The sequence below is a fragment of the Mauremys mutica genome, chromosome 1 (genome assembly GCF_020497125.1).
Source record: "Mauremys mutica isolate MM-2020 ecotype Southern chromosome 1, ASM2049712v1, whole genome shotgun sequence".
NCBI classification, from domain to species: domain Eukaryota; kingdom Metazoa; phylum Chordata; order Testudines; family Geoemydidae; genus Mauremys; species Mauremys mutica.
Genome location: NC_059072.1, coordinates 139,174,558 through 139,188,919, shown reverse-complemented (window position 1 = coordinate 139,188,919; position 14,362 = coordinate 139,174,558). Strand labels below are relative to the sequence as shown.

Sequence of the window (14,362 nt, the reverse complement as noted above, 5' to 3'; positions counted from 1 at the left end):
AACCCAAGGCAAGAGTAAGAGTGAGAAACAGAATAGATGAGGGTCCCGGAGGGGTGGGACAGCACAGAGAACAGGGGGGAAACTGGGACTCCATGAGACCCCTGCCTCATTCAGTGCACAGGATAGACAGGATGGGCATGGTTTGGGAAGGAGCAGGGGGGCATTGGCAGAGGCAAGGCATGGGGGGGCATGCAGGGTCAGTGCAGGGAGCAGAGGGAGCGTGATGGAGTCACTTCTCCTGAGGTTGAGGGTAGCTGCTCTGGTTGCTTCCTCTGCAGCTGGACACTGCTTCCTGGGTCCTAGTGCCTTCCCATTACCTGTAGAAAGGTGAGTACCTGCAGGGAGGCAGAGGACACTGGGAGAGGGGGATGGGGCAGGGGACAGGGGCGAGAGGAAGGGGGATGGCAGGGGGCACGGGGCAGCGGCAGGGGGATGGGATGGGGATGGGAAGGAGATACAGGAATAGGAGGAGGGAGTGGGAGCCCAGCATGTGGTGTCCCCTCAGCAGCAACAGCCCCAGCAGGGAGGCGGCTGCAACAGCCCCGGGAGGCACCAGAGCAGTAACATCTCTGCAACAGCCAGTGCCAAAGTGGCCGCAGCTCCCAAGCTCTGGTCACTGCAGCAGGCAGCAGCAGCTGGAGCTCACCCATTAAGATATCCTGTCACTGTGTTCCTATGGATACATAAATAATATCACTCTCCTGGGCCTGGTAGTATTCAATATTTTCATTAATGATTTGGATGATGAAGTAGAGAATAAACTTATAAGATGTGTGGATGATACAGACCTGGGAGGGGTCACAAGCTCTTTGGATTAGAGTTTTAGAATTCATTATGACCTTGATACATTGGAGAATTGGTTTGAAATCAGTAAATTAAAATTCAGTAAAGACAAGTACAAAGTACTAGACTTAGGAAGGAAAAATCAAATGCAAAAAATCCAAAATGAGGAATAACTGACTAGGCAGCAGTACTGCAGAAAATGGATCAGAAACTGAAATGGGTGATGCTATTTTGAAAACAGGAAATGTCATTCTCGATTTTATTAACAGAATTGTCATATGTAAGACAGAGGAGGCAATTGTCCTGCTGTACTCAGCACTGGTGAGATCTCAGCTGGAGCACTGTGTCTTATTTGGGCTCTCTGTCTATGATGGATAGGACAAGAAGTAATCCACTTAGATTGTAGCAAGGGAGAGTCAAGTCAGATATTAGGAAAAACCTTCTAACTATAAGGATAATTAAGTGGAATCCCCATCATCGGTGACTTTTAAGAACAAGTTAGACTAATATCTATCAGGGATGGACTAGCTATACTTAAACCTGTCATGGTGTGGGGCTCTATGTTTTTTGCTGTCCCAAGCACAGCAGTCAGCCACATTTCCTCGGTCATGTGGATTCGGCGACGTTTCTGCGGGAGGACCACCAGTCCTGCTCCATCAGTGTCCACCAGTCTCGCGCTGAAATACCGGCGGAACCTCCCGTAGGCATGCTGCCGAAGGTGAACTGACTGCCCTCAGCAACTGGTAGCCCGCCCCCTGTGGCTTGCCACCCCCGGCATGCGCTTGCTGCGCTGGTGCCTGGAGCTGCCCCTGGTGTGGGGGGATGGACTAGCTGACTTCGTGAGGTTCCTTCCAGTCCTACATTTCCATTTATTCCAACATTTGATAAGCTATTCAGGCCTGCTGATTTTTTAAAAAGTTTATCCCCAGTAGATACTGTTTAACATCCTCCTTAGTTACCAATGGACTGCAGAGTGGTTCACCCTCTTCACATAGTATGAATACACATCGTGCTTCTATCCAAAACCAGAAATATTTATTGAACACTTCTGCCTTATTTGCATAATTATAAACTATTTTACCATCTCCATTTGTAATGGGCCTACTCCTTTGTTAGGATTTGTTTGTTTGTTTTCGCTCCTAATATATTTTTAAAAATTCTCATTCTTGTTCATAGCCCAGCCAAACATGGATTTTTTTCCGATAGCTTTAGCTTCCCTTATCGATTTCATAATTTCTAATGTATATTGATTACTATGAATTCCCCTCTTTCCATTTTTTATACTTATTTTTAAAATTTCTAATTGCTGCCTGCACTGCCCCAATGCACCAGGACGGGCTTTTGGACAAAGTTCTAGGGCAGTGGAACACCTAACTCCCTAAGGCTCCTTTGTAATTTTCATCCTTCATTGGCTTTCTAGGCCACGTTGAGCTCCAGCTGGCTGGAGGGGACAGTGCCTGCTCAGGACGTGTGGAAGTAAGACATGGAGACACCTGGGCTACAATCTGTGATGCACACTTTGATCTCAAGGCTGCCAGTGTTATCTGTAATGGACTACAGTGTGGAATAGCTCTATCTATCCCAGGAGGAGCTCACTTCGGAAAAGGACATGGACCAATCTGGACTGAGGAATTCCAGTGTGTAGGGAATGAGTCACACCACGTGTACTGTCCCAGGGTATCACACGGGAGTCCGACATGCTCACATGCAAATGTCATATGCTCACGTAAGAATTTGACACAATGTCTCTAAAATCCCAGTGTTGTGTATTCTAAAGTAGGGTGCAGCAATAAATAATCTAAGTCTGTAGGGAGCTGGGATAATAGGGCTGCTATCAGCTTCTAGTAAAACCTGAACAATCCAATATAGTGGGAATGGACTCAATCCCCCCTGACTTTCCTTTTCTTTAATACTTAATATAGAATATCTTAAATGCTCCCTCTCTAAACCCCTTCTCCCTTCGGCACACAGGTTTCCGGCTGGTGAACGGCAGCACAGCGTGCTCAGGGAGGGTGGAGATCCAGGTTCTTGGTGCCTGGGGAACCCTCTGTGACTCACGCTGGGATTTACCAGACGCCAACGTTCTCTGTCATCAGCTCGACTGTGGGTTCGCTGTATCGGCTCCAGGAGGAGGATATTTTGGGAAGGGAACTGGCTCTGTCTGGACAGACACATATCACTGTAAAGGGACTGAAACCCATTTGAGCCAGTGCCCTGTTATTGCCCTGGGAGCTTCTCAGTGCTCTCACAACAATGATGCCAGTGTGGTTTGCTCAGGTAAGTGCAGGAGAGATGTTGGATTAAGGACACCTGCCCCTCAGTGTGTGACACTGACCCCAGAGCAGGGGAACCTCAGGGCACAGCAAGGGGAGGGGACTCTAGATCCTAAACCACATATAATAATAGTAAATGTATTAAAGATAAAATGTAAGTAAATAATATTATCACAAAAGAATAGTTGTGAGCTGGGAAAGCCCTGGATTCTCCACTAAGAACATCAACAACTCCGTCCTTTACGCAGGGCTGCGGAGCAGGGGCTGCACTTTGTCCTTCGGGTTTCATAAATGTCACGAACTCATTGTCCCCAGGCTCCTCCAATAGTAATTGGAGGGGGAGCTGGTCGTGACTCCTAATATGGAGGTTGCTTCACATTTTCTAGTATAAAATTATTCTCAGCACCTTCTTGATAAGCTCTTGCACCTTCCTTGATTGCTGCAGCCTTAGCAATTTGGGAAGGGGTCAGTGCTGGAGCCAGGGAGGTGCCCTCTCCTAGTGCAGTGAGATTCCTTCCAGGTTTGTCTGAATTATAAACTGCTGAAAATCACCATTTCCCTCTTCTCACATGAGTTCCTACAGGCAATTTTGGTAGCACACCACAGAGAAATAAATGATTTCACTCACTTGTGTGGGGTTTTTTTGCATTTTTTTTTACTTTTCTCACACCTTTCCAACTGAAAAAAATCAAAAGACTTTCCCCCCTGCGTTCTTACTTTTTTACTTTTTTCTAACTTTTTACAGTGAAAGAAAAGATTAAAAAATAGAAGCAGGGAGGAAGTGGCAAACCTGTAAATCCAAAAACTGGAAAGGAAAATGAATGTTTCATTTTCCAAAAGTTGAAATGAATCAACATTTTAGTTAAACAAAAATGTGCATTCCATTTCCACATGCCAGTATCTCAGATCTGTGTAAAAATTGAAATACTGCATTCAAAATACTTGACAGAAAAAATTTTGGATTGTTGACCCACTCTAATATTTACATTTTATTTAAAAAAATAAAATATTAAACCACATTATTTAGTTTATTTAGTCAAAGCCAAAGGCACAAGAACTAGAAAATACCAGAGTTAAGGTTACCTATGAAATGTTAATTCAGCCCCCCATCCTCCTTTGCTCGTATGCATTATGATAGTGTCTAATTGTATGCACACATCCTATTATTCTCACCTAAACCCTGCTCCTGCCTCCTTCAGTGCACTGGGAGGATGGTGCTCAGGCAATAGGGGAGCTGTTGAATATTTATTTTTATCCTCATCATTCAACGTGTGATCTAGGGCCTTATTCACTCTATATACCATACAAACACTGTACTGAATACAGAATTAACTTCTTCATGGGCTTTTCTATGGTGCTTATCACTGTAATATGAGAATGCTAAACACAAACATTAATGGATTTTTCTTCACAACACCCCTAGGAGATAGCAGACTCTTATGATGCCCATTTCAAAAGTTACTTAGGCACTTAGAAGCCCAAGAATAACATTTTCAAAAGTGCTTAAGTGATTTAGAGACTTAAATCTCATTTTCTCCAGTAACGTAGGAGCCCAAGAACCATGCAGACTTCTCCCTCTTGCTGCCTAAGTCACTCATGAAAATGGCCCTTAGGCTCCTACATCATTTAGCTGCTTTTGAAAATTTTACATACAATGATTAAAGCCAAAATTCTAAACTTTGGGGTGAGTGGGCAGCAACCTGAGACCCTCAGGGCTTCATTCTTCAGAGTACTCACCATGTCTGCAGAGCTTTGTGTGTTCAAAGTACTGTCCAGACATTAATAAACCCTCACCAAACTCCAGGGAAGCAGGTGGGTAAGTAGTATTATTATCTCCATTTTACAAATGGTGAAACTGAAAGAGAAAAGCAAAGTGATTTGCCCAAGGCCACCCAGTGAGTCAGCAGCAGAGACAGGATAAAACTCAGTGTTTTTACTTGCAGCTCTGTGGTCATTCCCCTCGACCACACTGCCTGGCTGCAAAAGAGCTGAGCAGCCACATCTTGTCTTGACCCTAGCGGCAGTTGTGAGTGCTCAGTACTTCTGCAAATCACATCCCAAAAAAACTGATTTAAGAGACCTGCTCAGCATCACCTTTGAAGTCTGCAGCAGAGGCAAGAACAGAACTGAGCTCTACTGAATGACGGTCACTGCTTTTAACAAGAGCATCCTAGTTCTTCCTGCGCTTCTTGGTCGTTCTCTATAGGCCTTCCAGTTTCTAAAGTGAATGAGGCAGGGGTCGCACAGGCAACAGCCTGATGCTGCACAACCCCGATTTATCCATCCTGGGCACTGAAAGTGGCCAGAGCCCTGCAGGAAAAATAATTCACTAGAATACTTGATTTTAGTGGCCAGCCAATCTGGTTCCCTTGTGGCTAAATGGAGCCCGTCTTATGGGTTTATAGATCCACAGAGTTTTAAGACCCAAAGAGGCAATTGTGATCATCTGCTTCTCCCCTCACCAAAGTGATCCCTCCTGCTGCATGAAGTTGCAACCCACTTCTCTGCCTCATCTTCAAATCCATGTACAGAGTCTCCATAGGGATTTCAACCTTCTTCCTAATGGACACGTAGCTTCCAGGACTGTCTCCCACAGAGCCCACAGTCACTGGTTCACACCATGACTAAGCCTATAAGGCCCTGCCCAGCACTCACAATAGACGTCTACTCTCCTCTTTACTCTCCTTTGTACCTTGGGGGCAATTCACCTCATAGCTCTCCTGCTTCTCACAGAGGCTGCTCCCTGCATTCCTAACTGAATTCCCTGCAGCCCTGCCCTGCCTCTCCTAACTACCTACCCAGTCCATGCCCTGGTTCTCGGAGGGAACTCCTCAGCACATGGGGATGCTGATTTCTCCCTATAGTTGCTGCATGGAGAATCCCTTCTAAGGAAAAACACCTGGTCCCTTCCATACGAGCTCCATCTGCTGTGATCCCATCTGGCCTTCCTGAGGGGCTGTGGTACCCAGTTATATCCATGAGCCTTTTCAGAAAGCCCCAAATCTACTCTCTACCCTCACACTACACCAGTGGCATAGCTAGGACAGGAAACCTGGGTGGTCCTCAGCTTTCAGGGGGTGGGCAATGATGGGAGGGGCAGAGGGAAGGGTGCAGGAGGGATCCGGTGTCCTAGGGAGGGGGCAGGAGGGGGGATTGCCTCCCTCCACCCCTTCCAGCCAGCCCTTACCGCTCAGCAGGTACCCAAAGCTGAGGCTGCCCAGGCCACACAGGCTGTGGGGTGTGCCTAGGGTAACCAGATAGCAAATGTGAAAAATTGGACAGGTTTTGGGAGGTAATAGATGCCTATATAAGAAAAAGCCCCAGGACTGTACTTATAAAATTGGGACATCTGGTCACCTAGGTGTGCCCTTGTGGAGAAGAAGGGTCCCACTGGGGCTCGAGCTCCATGTACCCTTCCTGACCCTGGCTTCATGTGCGTCAACCCAGCCGTGTCCCTTTCTTGCTGATGCTAGGAGCTGCTGCCCTTGTCTCTGGCCCCAGCACTAGCCCTGGATTTCAACCACCCCTGCCCACACAAGGCACACCTCCCACGGAGCTAGCACTGGGGTCAGAGACCAGAGAAGCAGCACATGGCACTGGCAGGAGAAAGACATGGCCAGGCTGGTGGACACCGAGTCAGGGATGGGACTCCCAGCCTGTGGGATCAGGGGGCTCCGGCCCTGATTTGAGTGGGTCTGGATGCTAACTGGGTGGGTCATGGCCCACCTGTGGCTACACCCCTGCACTACACTAGCTGCACGCAGGCATTCTCCTGCTCCAGTCTTAGGGTGAACTGCTGGCTCTGTTGAAGTCAATGGAGGTTTTACCATTGCCTTCAGTGGGGCCAGGATTTCACTCTTAGCCTTGAAACGTTATTTGGCTACCAAGATCCTTGAGCTGTTTGAGTCCAGTGCACACACTCTGCACCCGTCACGTTGCCATACTAGCACATACTGTACTTGACACAGATGGTGGGTGTCCCCTGCACTTACTCTGCTGTTGTCTTTTACCATTGTCAGTCTCTCCTGGCTGCACCTGTGTCTGAACTCAGTGAGGGTACGTCTTCTCTACCGGCCGTATCGGCGGGTAGCAATCGATTTCTCGGGGATCGATATATCGCATCTAATCTAGACGCGATATATTGATCCCCGAATGCGCTCCTGTCGACTCCGGAACTCCACCAATGCAAACAGTGGTAGCGGAGTCGACAGGGGGAGCCGCAGATGTCGATCCCGCGCCGTGAGGATGGTAGGTAACTCGATCTAAGATACTTCGACTTCAGCTACGCTATTCACGTAGCTGAAGTTGCGTATCTTCGATTGATCCCTCCCTCCCAGTGTAGACCAGCCCTGAATAATTCCTAACTTACCACCTTGCTGTGGGACTCACTGATTCTGAGACACACTCAAAGACTGAGATTCACATCCCAAGGAAGTCACAATATTCATCAATAGAGAATGTCTCCATCCCTGCTCCCCACAAAACCTGTTTAGTGTGGTGTGAATTGATCAGCTGGAATCTCACTTTGGGCTCAGAGATGACACCACACTTCAGGGGACAGCTCCAGTCAGAACCACCAGTGCCGGGAACTATCACACACTGGGAGCTCCTGCACTGGACCCAGGTGAACCAAGAAAGTTGCCACCTACTGAGCAAAGATCAGAGAGAACTAAGAGAAATTACCAACAATAACGTGTTCCTGACCACCATGAGCCCTGCTCTTCCATTGATCAAACTCCCTCCAAGCAAACTTGCCTAAATCATTCACAACTCACCTGCTTAGTGCTTGTGCAGACACCATTCACTGGCTTCCAAGCATTTAAGCCTGGATAAAGGGACTACAAACCTCAGCAGCCAATCCACCACCACACACAGAGACTATTTTCCCAGTCAGTAACCTGCAGGAATTCACTCGCTCACTCATTTACAGGGGCTGCTAGCAAGCCCTTCTGTCGAGCTCAGAGTGTTACAATCCTTATAGCACCTTCCATGTATAAAGTGAAAAGAATAAGTGTCTTCTGACAGAGGTTCTTCCCTTTAACACTGTGACACACTCTGATCACTGGTTTATACCTCCTTATTGACAAACAGTCCATAATTTCATGCGCACTCTGTATTATTTCTAGTGTATAACAGGGAGTGCTATTCAGTGTGTTTCCCATCTCTCCTGAGCCCAGGTCGCTCTGAATCACTCAGACTGCTGAATGGAGAGAGCTGGTGCGATGGGAGAGTTGAGATTTCCCTCCATGGTGCGTGGGGCAGAGTGCTGGATGATCAGTGGGATATGAACGATGCCAGTGTGGTGTGCAGGGAGATCCAGTGTGGAGTCGCTGAGAGAGCTTATAACCCCCTTAAGTCTGAGCAAGGAACGGGCCTCGTGGGACTGAGAAGGGTCCAGTGTGCAGGAAATGAGACTCGTCTGACTCTCTGTGACAACTCCACGTCTGAGACAGCCCAGGTGGGAATTGCTGAGGACGTCGGTGTCGTTTGTTCAGGTGATTTATTTCCAAATCTCACAAACATTTTCTGTTCAGTAGGAAAATATGTATTAACAGCTGGGATCTATCCCTGCAGGGAGCAGGCGGATCAGACTTGTGAATGGGGCAGGTCGCTGTGCCGGGAGAGTGGAGATTTATTACCATGGCAGCTGGGGGACAGTCTGTGATGATTCCTGGGATCTATCAGACTCCAATGTCGTTTGCAAACAACTGGGATGTGGACACGCCATCAATGCAACTGTCTCTGCTCATTATGGACAAGGATCTGGGCAGATCTGGCTGGATGATGTGAACTGCTCTGGGAATGAATCCGATCTCTGGGCCTGTCCTTCCAAGGGCTGGGGCCAGCACAACTGCAGACACAAAGAGGACGCAGGAGTTCTCTGCTCAGGTCTGTTCTGTGAATGCTCTGGTGAGCCATGTTACCAGGGGATTAAATGGAGGGGGAAGATGTTTAAGGCGATCGCTGAGAATGATACTCTCCTTGACTGTTTCTGCCTCCCTTTCCCTTGTGTATCTACCTACCAGGGTCACCATTAGAAAGTCCTCAGCTCCCACCCAGAGATACTGGAGATATTGCAAGATTTCCCTAATGTTAGAATGCTGCATCTCAGGTGTCTGAAGGAGACTGTATCATGGAAAGCAGTGACTGAAAAGGATGTAGGGTCCTAATGGAAAAATAACTGAACATGAGCTCCCAGTAGGAGGAGGGACTAAATTTTAGTGTTGTACCTGGTACTGGTGAGACAGGTACTGGAATACTGTGCCCAGTTCTGATGTCCACAAAAATTGGAGAGGGAGCAGAGAAGAGCCACAAAAGTGATCTGATGGCTTGAATAAAAGACTTACAGTGAGAGATTTAAGATGCTGAATCTGTTTAGCTTATCAAAACAATCAAGAGGTGACTTGATTACAGTGCATAAGTTCCTTCATGAGGAGAATATATCACTTACTAAAGGGCACTTTAATCTAATGCAGAAAGGCAGAACAAGAGTCGATAGCTGGAAGCCAAAACCAGAAAAATTCACATCAGAAATAAGGCCCAGGTGTTTAACAGGGAGGGTGATTAATCATCAGAACAAACTACCAGGGAAATGGTGCATTCTGCATCTCTTGAAGTCTTCCTGTCTAGACTGGATGCCTTTCTGGAAGCTCTGCTTATCTCATACTCAAGTTATTAGGATCTAGGCAGTTGTTTTACAGAAGGTCAAACTATTTGATCTCATGATCCCTGTCACACTGTCTGGACTGGCTCACAGCTCTGAGTGCCCACCTCCAGGCGAATGATGAGAAACAAGGTAATACCCCAACCTGGTGGTGTGTCTACAAGTAGACATCAGCAAGACAGTAACAGATGTGAACTCCTGGACCAATGTTCCCTCAATTTTTTTACATCCATGTGTGGTATGAATTTTGTTATGTGCACCAGTATAGAGATAATGTGTGGTGGGATTAGGGCCAAGGGATTCAGATAGTGGGAGGCAGCTCAGGGCTAGTGCAGAGAGTGGCGGTGTGCGGGGTGAGGGTTCTGGGTGGGGGTGCGGGCTCTGGGGTGGGGCCAGGGATGAGGGGCTTGGGGTCATGAGGGGGCTCAGGGCTGGGGCACAGGGTTACAGTGTGGGGGCTGAGGGCTCTGGTTAGGGGTGTGGGCTCTGGGGTGGGCCCGGAGATGAAGTGTTCAGGGTGCAGGAGGGGGATCAGGGCTGGGCAGAGAGTTGGAGTACGTGGGGCCATGGATGAATGGTTTGGGGTGCAGGCTGCCCTGGGGCTGCAGCGGAAAGAGAGGACTCCCCCAAGCCTTCTCCTGCTGCCAGGGGTGGCTCTAAGCATTTTGCTGCCCCAAGCACAGCAGGCAGGCTGCCTTTGGCGGCTTGCCTGCAGACAGTCCGCTGGTCCCAAGGCTTCGGCGTGCCTGCGGGAGGTCCGCAAGAAGCCGCGGGACCAGCGGACCCTCCGCAGGCAAGCCGCCGAAGCCAGCCTGCCTGCCGCCCTCGCAGCGACCGGCAGAGTGCCCCCAGTGGCTTGCTGCCCCAAGCATGCGCTTGGCGTGCTGGGGCCTGGAGCCACCCCTTCCTGCTGCAGCAGCCTGTGGCCAGGGGAGAGTCATCACTTTCCCTGCTGCAGCAAATCTGGAATCAGGGGAGAGGAACCTCTCCCCGAACGTGGCAGATCCAGGGCTGGGGCCAGGGGAGAGGTGCCTGTCCCCGGCTGCAGCAGGTTCGAGCTGGGGAAGAGGCACCTCTCCAATCCAGGCCCCCGTGGCTATGTGCCTACGTGGCCCTTGATATTCTGCTCCGCAGCCATGTGGCCACACAGCTTAGAGGGAACGTAGTCCTGGATCAATACACACCTTTACCGCGCTATAACGTGGTTGTGGGGAGCCAAAAATCCCTTCCGCGTTATAGCTGAAACCCCGTTATATCGGGGTAGCGGCGGCAGGGCTCCAGCGATGATTTAAAGAGCTCCAGGCTCCGGCCACTGCGGGGAGCCCGTGCCTTTTAAATTGCTGGCGAGCCCTGCTGCTGCAGCCTCAAGGTAGCTGTTGCAGGGCTCTAGCGGTGATTTAAAGGGCCCTGGGCTCCCCGCAGCAGCTGGAGACCCGGACCCTTGAAAGCGCCACCGGAGCCCCTCTGCTACCACGCTATACGTGAACCCGTGTTATATCGGGTCCTGTTACAGCGGGGTAGACATGTATCTATCTTCCCAGACAAACTGGACTTAGTGATAATTGGTCATTCACACCAAAAATCACACCAAGTTCTGGTTGCTTCCAGTCCCAAGAGACCAGTCACTTACCCCAGATCAGATGGTACCCTGGATCTTACACCAAAGACAATGCCTGTAGCCAATCCTGTAATAAACAACATGCAGGTTTATTGACTAAGAGGGTGGGGGGGAAAGGGTTATTTTACAGGTTAAAGCAAGTAATCGTCTACACACAAATGAGTTACCATTTACATCCTAGGAGGGACAGAACTGTAGTGATCTGTCAATTCCAAATGTCCTTCAGCGCTGACTCAGGGGTAACCCCTTGGGGTCTCTGGCTTCAGTTTGGTGTCTCTAGCCCTGTCACAGTTCAAACAGCCAAAAAGATGAACAATCATCACATCTACTCTTTTTATTTCCCTCTTCCAGCCTTCAAAGCGATGGGATGAGGCCTTCTTTAGGTGCTGCTCCATGGGTGTGATAAGGCCATTAACCAATCCTGTATATTGTGATGATCCTTGATAGCCCATCTGATTTTGATAATCCTTCAGGATGGATGGGGAGATGATTCCCGTCCCTGAGTTCACAAGTTCAGAGCAAACATTTTAAAACTTAAAAGGCAAACCTTACATATTTTCTTGTCGCATGGACCACAGACATTACAAGCGAGATTAACGCCTGCAGCAATTAACAACCATTTCACAGAGTCTAAACACTAAATACATTCTTACAAGACTAATACCTGTTTTGAGCAAAACTAACACACATTTGACCTGGCCTGATCTCCAGCTATGAGATTGTCAGTTCTCAGCTAATGCCAATGTCACAATCCTCCTTGGCCTTAATCTATTACAATCTGTATGTAGCTGCTGGTAAATGGTGGCCTTCCAGAGATGCCCACTGTATTTCTAGGAGGCCTGTGATGTGTAAAAGAGTCTCTCATTCTTGGAGTGGTTCTCTAGCAGCTCATCCTGCAGAATGATGCACAGGATTGTTTGCAATCGCTGGGATTTCACTCTTCACACCCCAGTTCTTTCAGAATCAGACGATTTAAATTCCCTTTTCATGCATTTCCTTCTAGAATTCACAGATCTGAGGCTGGTGAGCGACAGTGACTGTGCTGGGCGGCTGGAGGTTTTCTACAATGGGACGTGGGGCAGTGTTTGCTCCAATCAGATGTCTGGAGACACCCCAACAATTGTCTGCAAACAGCTGAACTGTGGGGATAGAGGACAGATTGAAAGAGACTTTGAATATGGAGCAGGTTCTGGTCCCACATGGCTGGACCATGTTGCATGCAGTGATCAGCACAGCTCCCTCTGGCGGTGCCCGTCAGAGCCCTGGAATCCAAAGTCATGTGATAACCGAGCAGAAGAGACCCATATTTCTTGTGCTGGTAATTCTGAAACTACCTGCATGTGCTCGTGAAAACACACATAGACGCGATGTGTTCAATTAATTGAAGGGTTAGGATACAATTTGTTGTTGTTCACATCTCAGTGTAGGCCGATGTAAATTCTCAACACAAGATACAAACGTATTTTCATGATGTTTTATAAGTATAAACATTTGTCTGATTTACAACAAACATGGAAGTTAATCAATTAATTATACAATGTGCTATAGTAGTGTGAGAGCGAAGAAAAGCCTCTCCCTAGAGCCCATCATTAGGCAGCTCTGTGGTCATTAATCCTTTTGGGATGAACAGAGATGGGCCCAGGCTGTGCAATTTGGGTCGAGACTGGAATCCCCCACAAGTCTGGGTGTATGTTGGCCTGGAGCAAATTAGTTAGGTATTAAATGACCGAGAGTTCACATTTCTGTTCACACAGTGCTGAAATTATGGGTTTAAAATACAGATAAATTCTACTCCCACGTCACACACACAGCCCAGTTCATTCACTTCGGCTTTTTCTCTCCATAGGAAAAAAAGCAAAACCAACTCAGACCCCTTTTACCGAGTGCCCGAACTCTCCAAGCTGCACAGGTATCTCTGCTTCTCTGTGACTCACCCTTAGTCCCTAAGGACTTTCCCAGCTGTCCCAATAACATGTGAGGTTTCTGCACTTCCAGACCAGGAGAAGTTACGAATCGTGGGAGGAGAGGACGGATGCTCGGGGAGAGTGGAGGTTTGGTACCGTGGCTCCTGGGGAACAGTTTGTGATGACTCCTGGGACATGGCGGATGCTAACGTTGTGTGTAAACTACTGGGCTGTGGATCTGCTGTATCTGCCCCAGACAAGGCTGCATTCGGTGAGGGGACTGGTCCCATCTGGGTGGAGAAATTGAATTGCCGAGGGACAGAGTCATCTCTCTGGGACTGTCCTGCCAAGCCCTGGGGTGAGAGCAACTGTGGTCATAAGAAAGATGCTGCTGTGAATTGCTCAGGTGAGTGACAGGAGATGTTTCTGCTACATGCTGTAATTTTTAGGGAGGAGAATGGATCAGCCCACGCCCCCATCCCTTTGGTCCCAGACCAGGCCCTCTCATCTCCTGTGTGCAGGAGCATCATGGATGTTGTGGGGTGGGACTTTTGTGGGGTCGGATTGGCTCAGGCATAAGCCCACATAGCCCCTGCATCCCTGTGCTGCTCTGATGGAGCTTGTGGAGGTGACAGCTGGAGACAACCAGGGACTCTCGGAGGCGAGGTTCTCCCCGGGAACAAACCTGTCACCTACCCCTCACTCCAGGCTCCAACTCTCCTCCCTTTCCCTTTGCAGGTCTGACAGAGAGGACAGATTCTCCAAATACCCCACTTAAAGCATCCCCCTCTTCCCATCAAGGGTTAAATTTCCCTGGTGCTGGGTGACAGTGGATGAGCTGCAAGCTGCAGCCTGAGGGAAGGAGCTCCTTTCCATAGCCTGTGAAATCTGAGGGCAAATGACACCTGGGTGGGAGCTGCAGGCACTGCTGATCCAGAGGATGCCTGTCTGCTGGCTCCAGCTGACAGAGCAGGGGCCCATGATTTAAACAGCAGCCTGTGAGCTGCCCCCATGGCACATAGATTGTCCCAGTCCATTATCCTGCTGTCCTGGGCCGTGCAATGAGTGACTGGGGAGCTCCCTGTCCCTCCCTGGCCCCTGACTCTCACAGGATAATCTC

General features: G+C 48.8%; 1 protein-coding gene across 1 annotated transcript in view; it reads left to right on the top strand.

The window, feature by feature from the left end:
- The window catches only part of LOC123355760 (scavenger receptor cysteine-rich type 1 protein M130-like), a 301,663-nt gene that overhangs the window by 266,900 nt on the left and 20,401 nt on the right, over positions 1 to 14,362 (top strand). The window contains exons 14-21 of the mRNA XM_044998406.1: positions 2,204 to 2,507; positions 2,744 to 3,060; positions 8,234 to 8,551; positions 8,631 to 8,954; positions 12,351 to 12,656; positions 13,185 to 13,247; positions 13,334 to 13,648; positions 13,981 to 14,016. Of these exons, the coding sequence (XP_044854341.1) occupies positions 2,204 to 2,507; positions 2,744 to 3,060; positions 8,234 to 8,551; positions 8,631 to 8,954; positions 12,351 to 12,656; positions 13,185 to 13,247; positions 13,334 to 13,648; positions 13,981 to 14,016 (1,983 nt within the window). The remainder of the gene's footprint in view (positions 1 to 2,203; positions 2,508 to 2,743; positions 3,061 to 8,233; positions 8,552 to 8,630; positions 8,955 to 12,350; positions 12,657 to 13,184; positions 13,248 to 13,333; positions 13,649 to 13,980; positions 14,017 to 14,362) is intronic.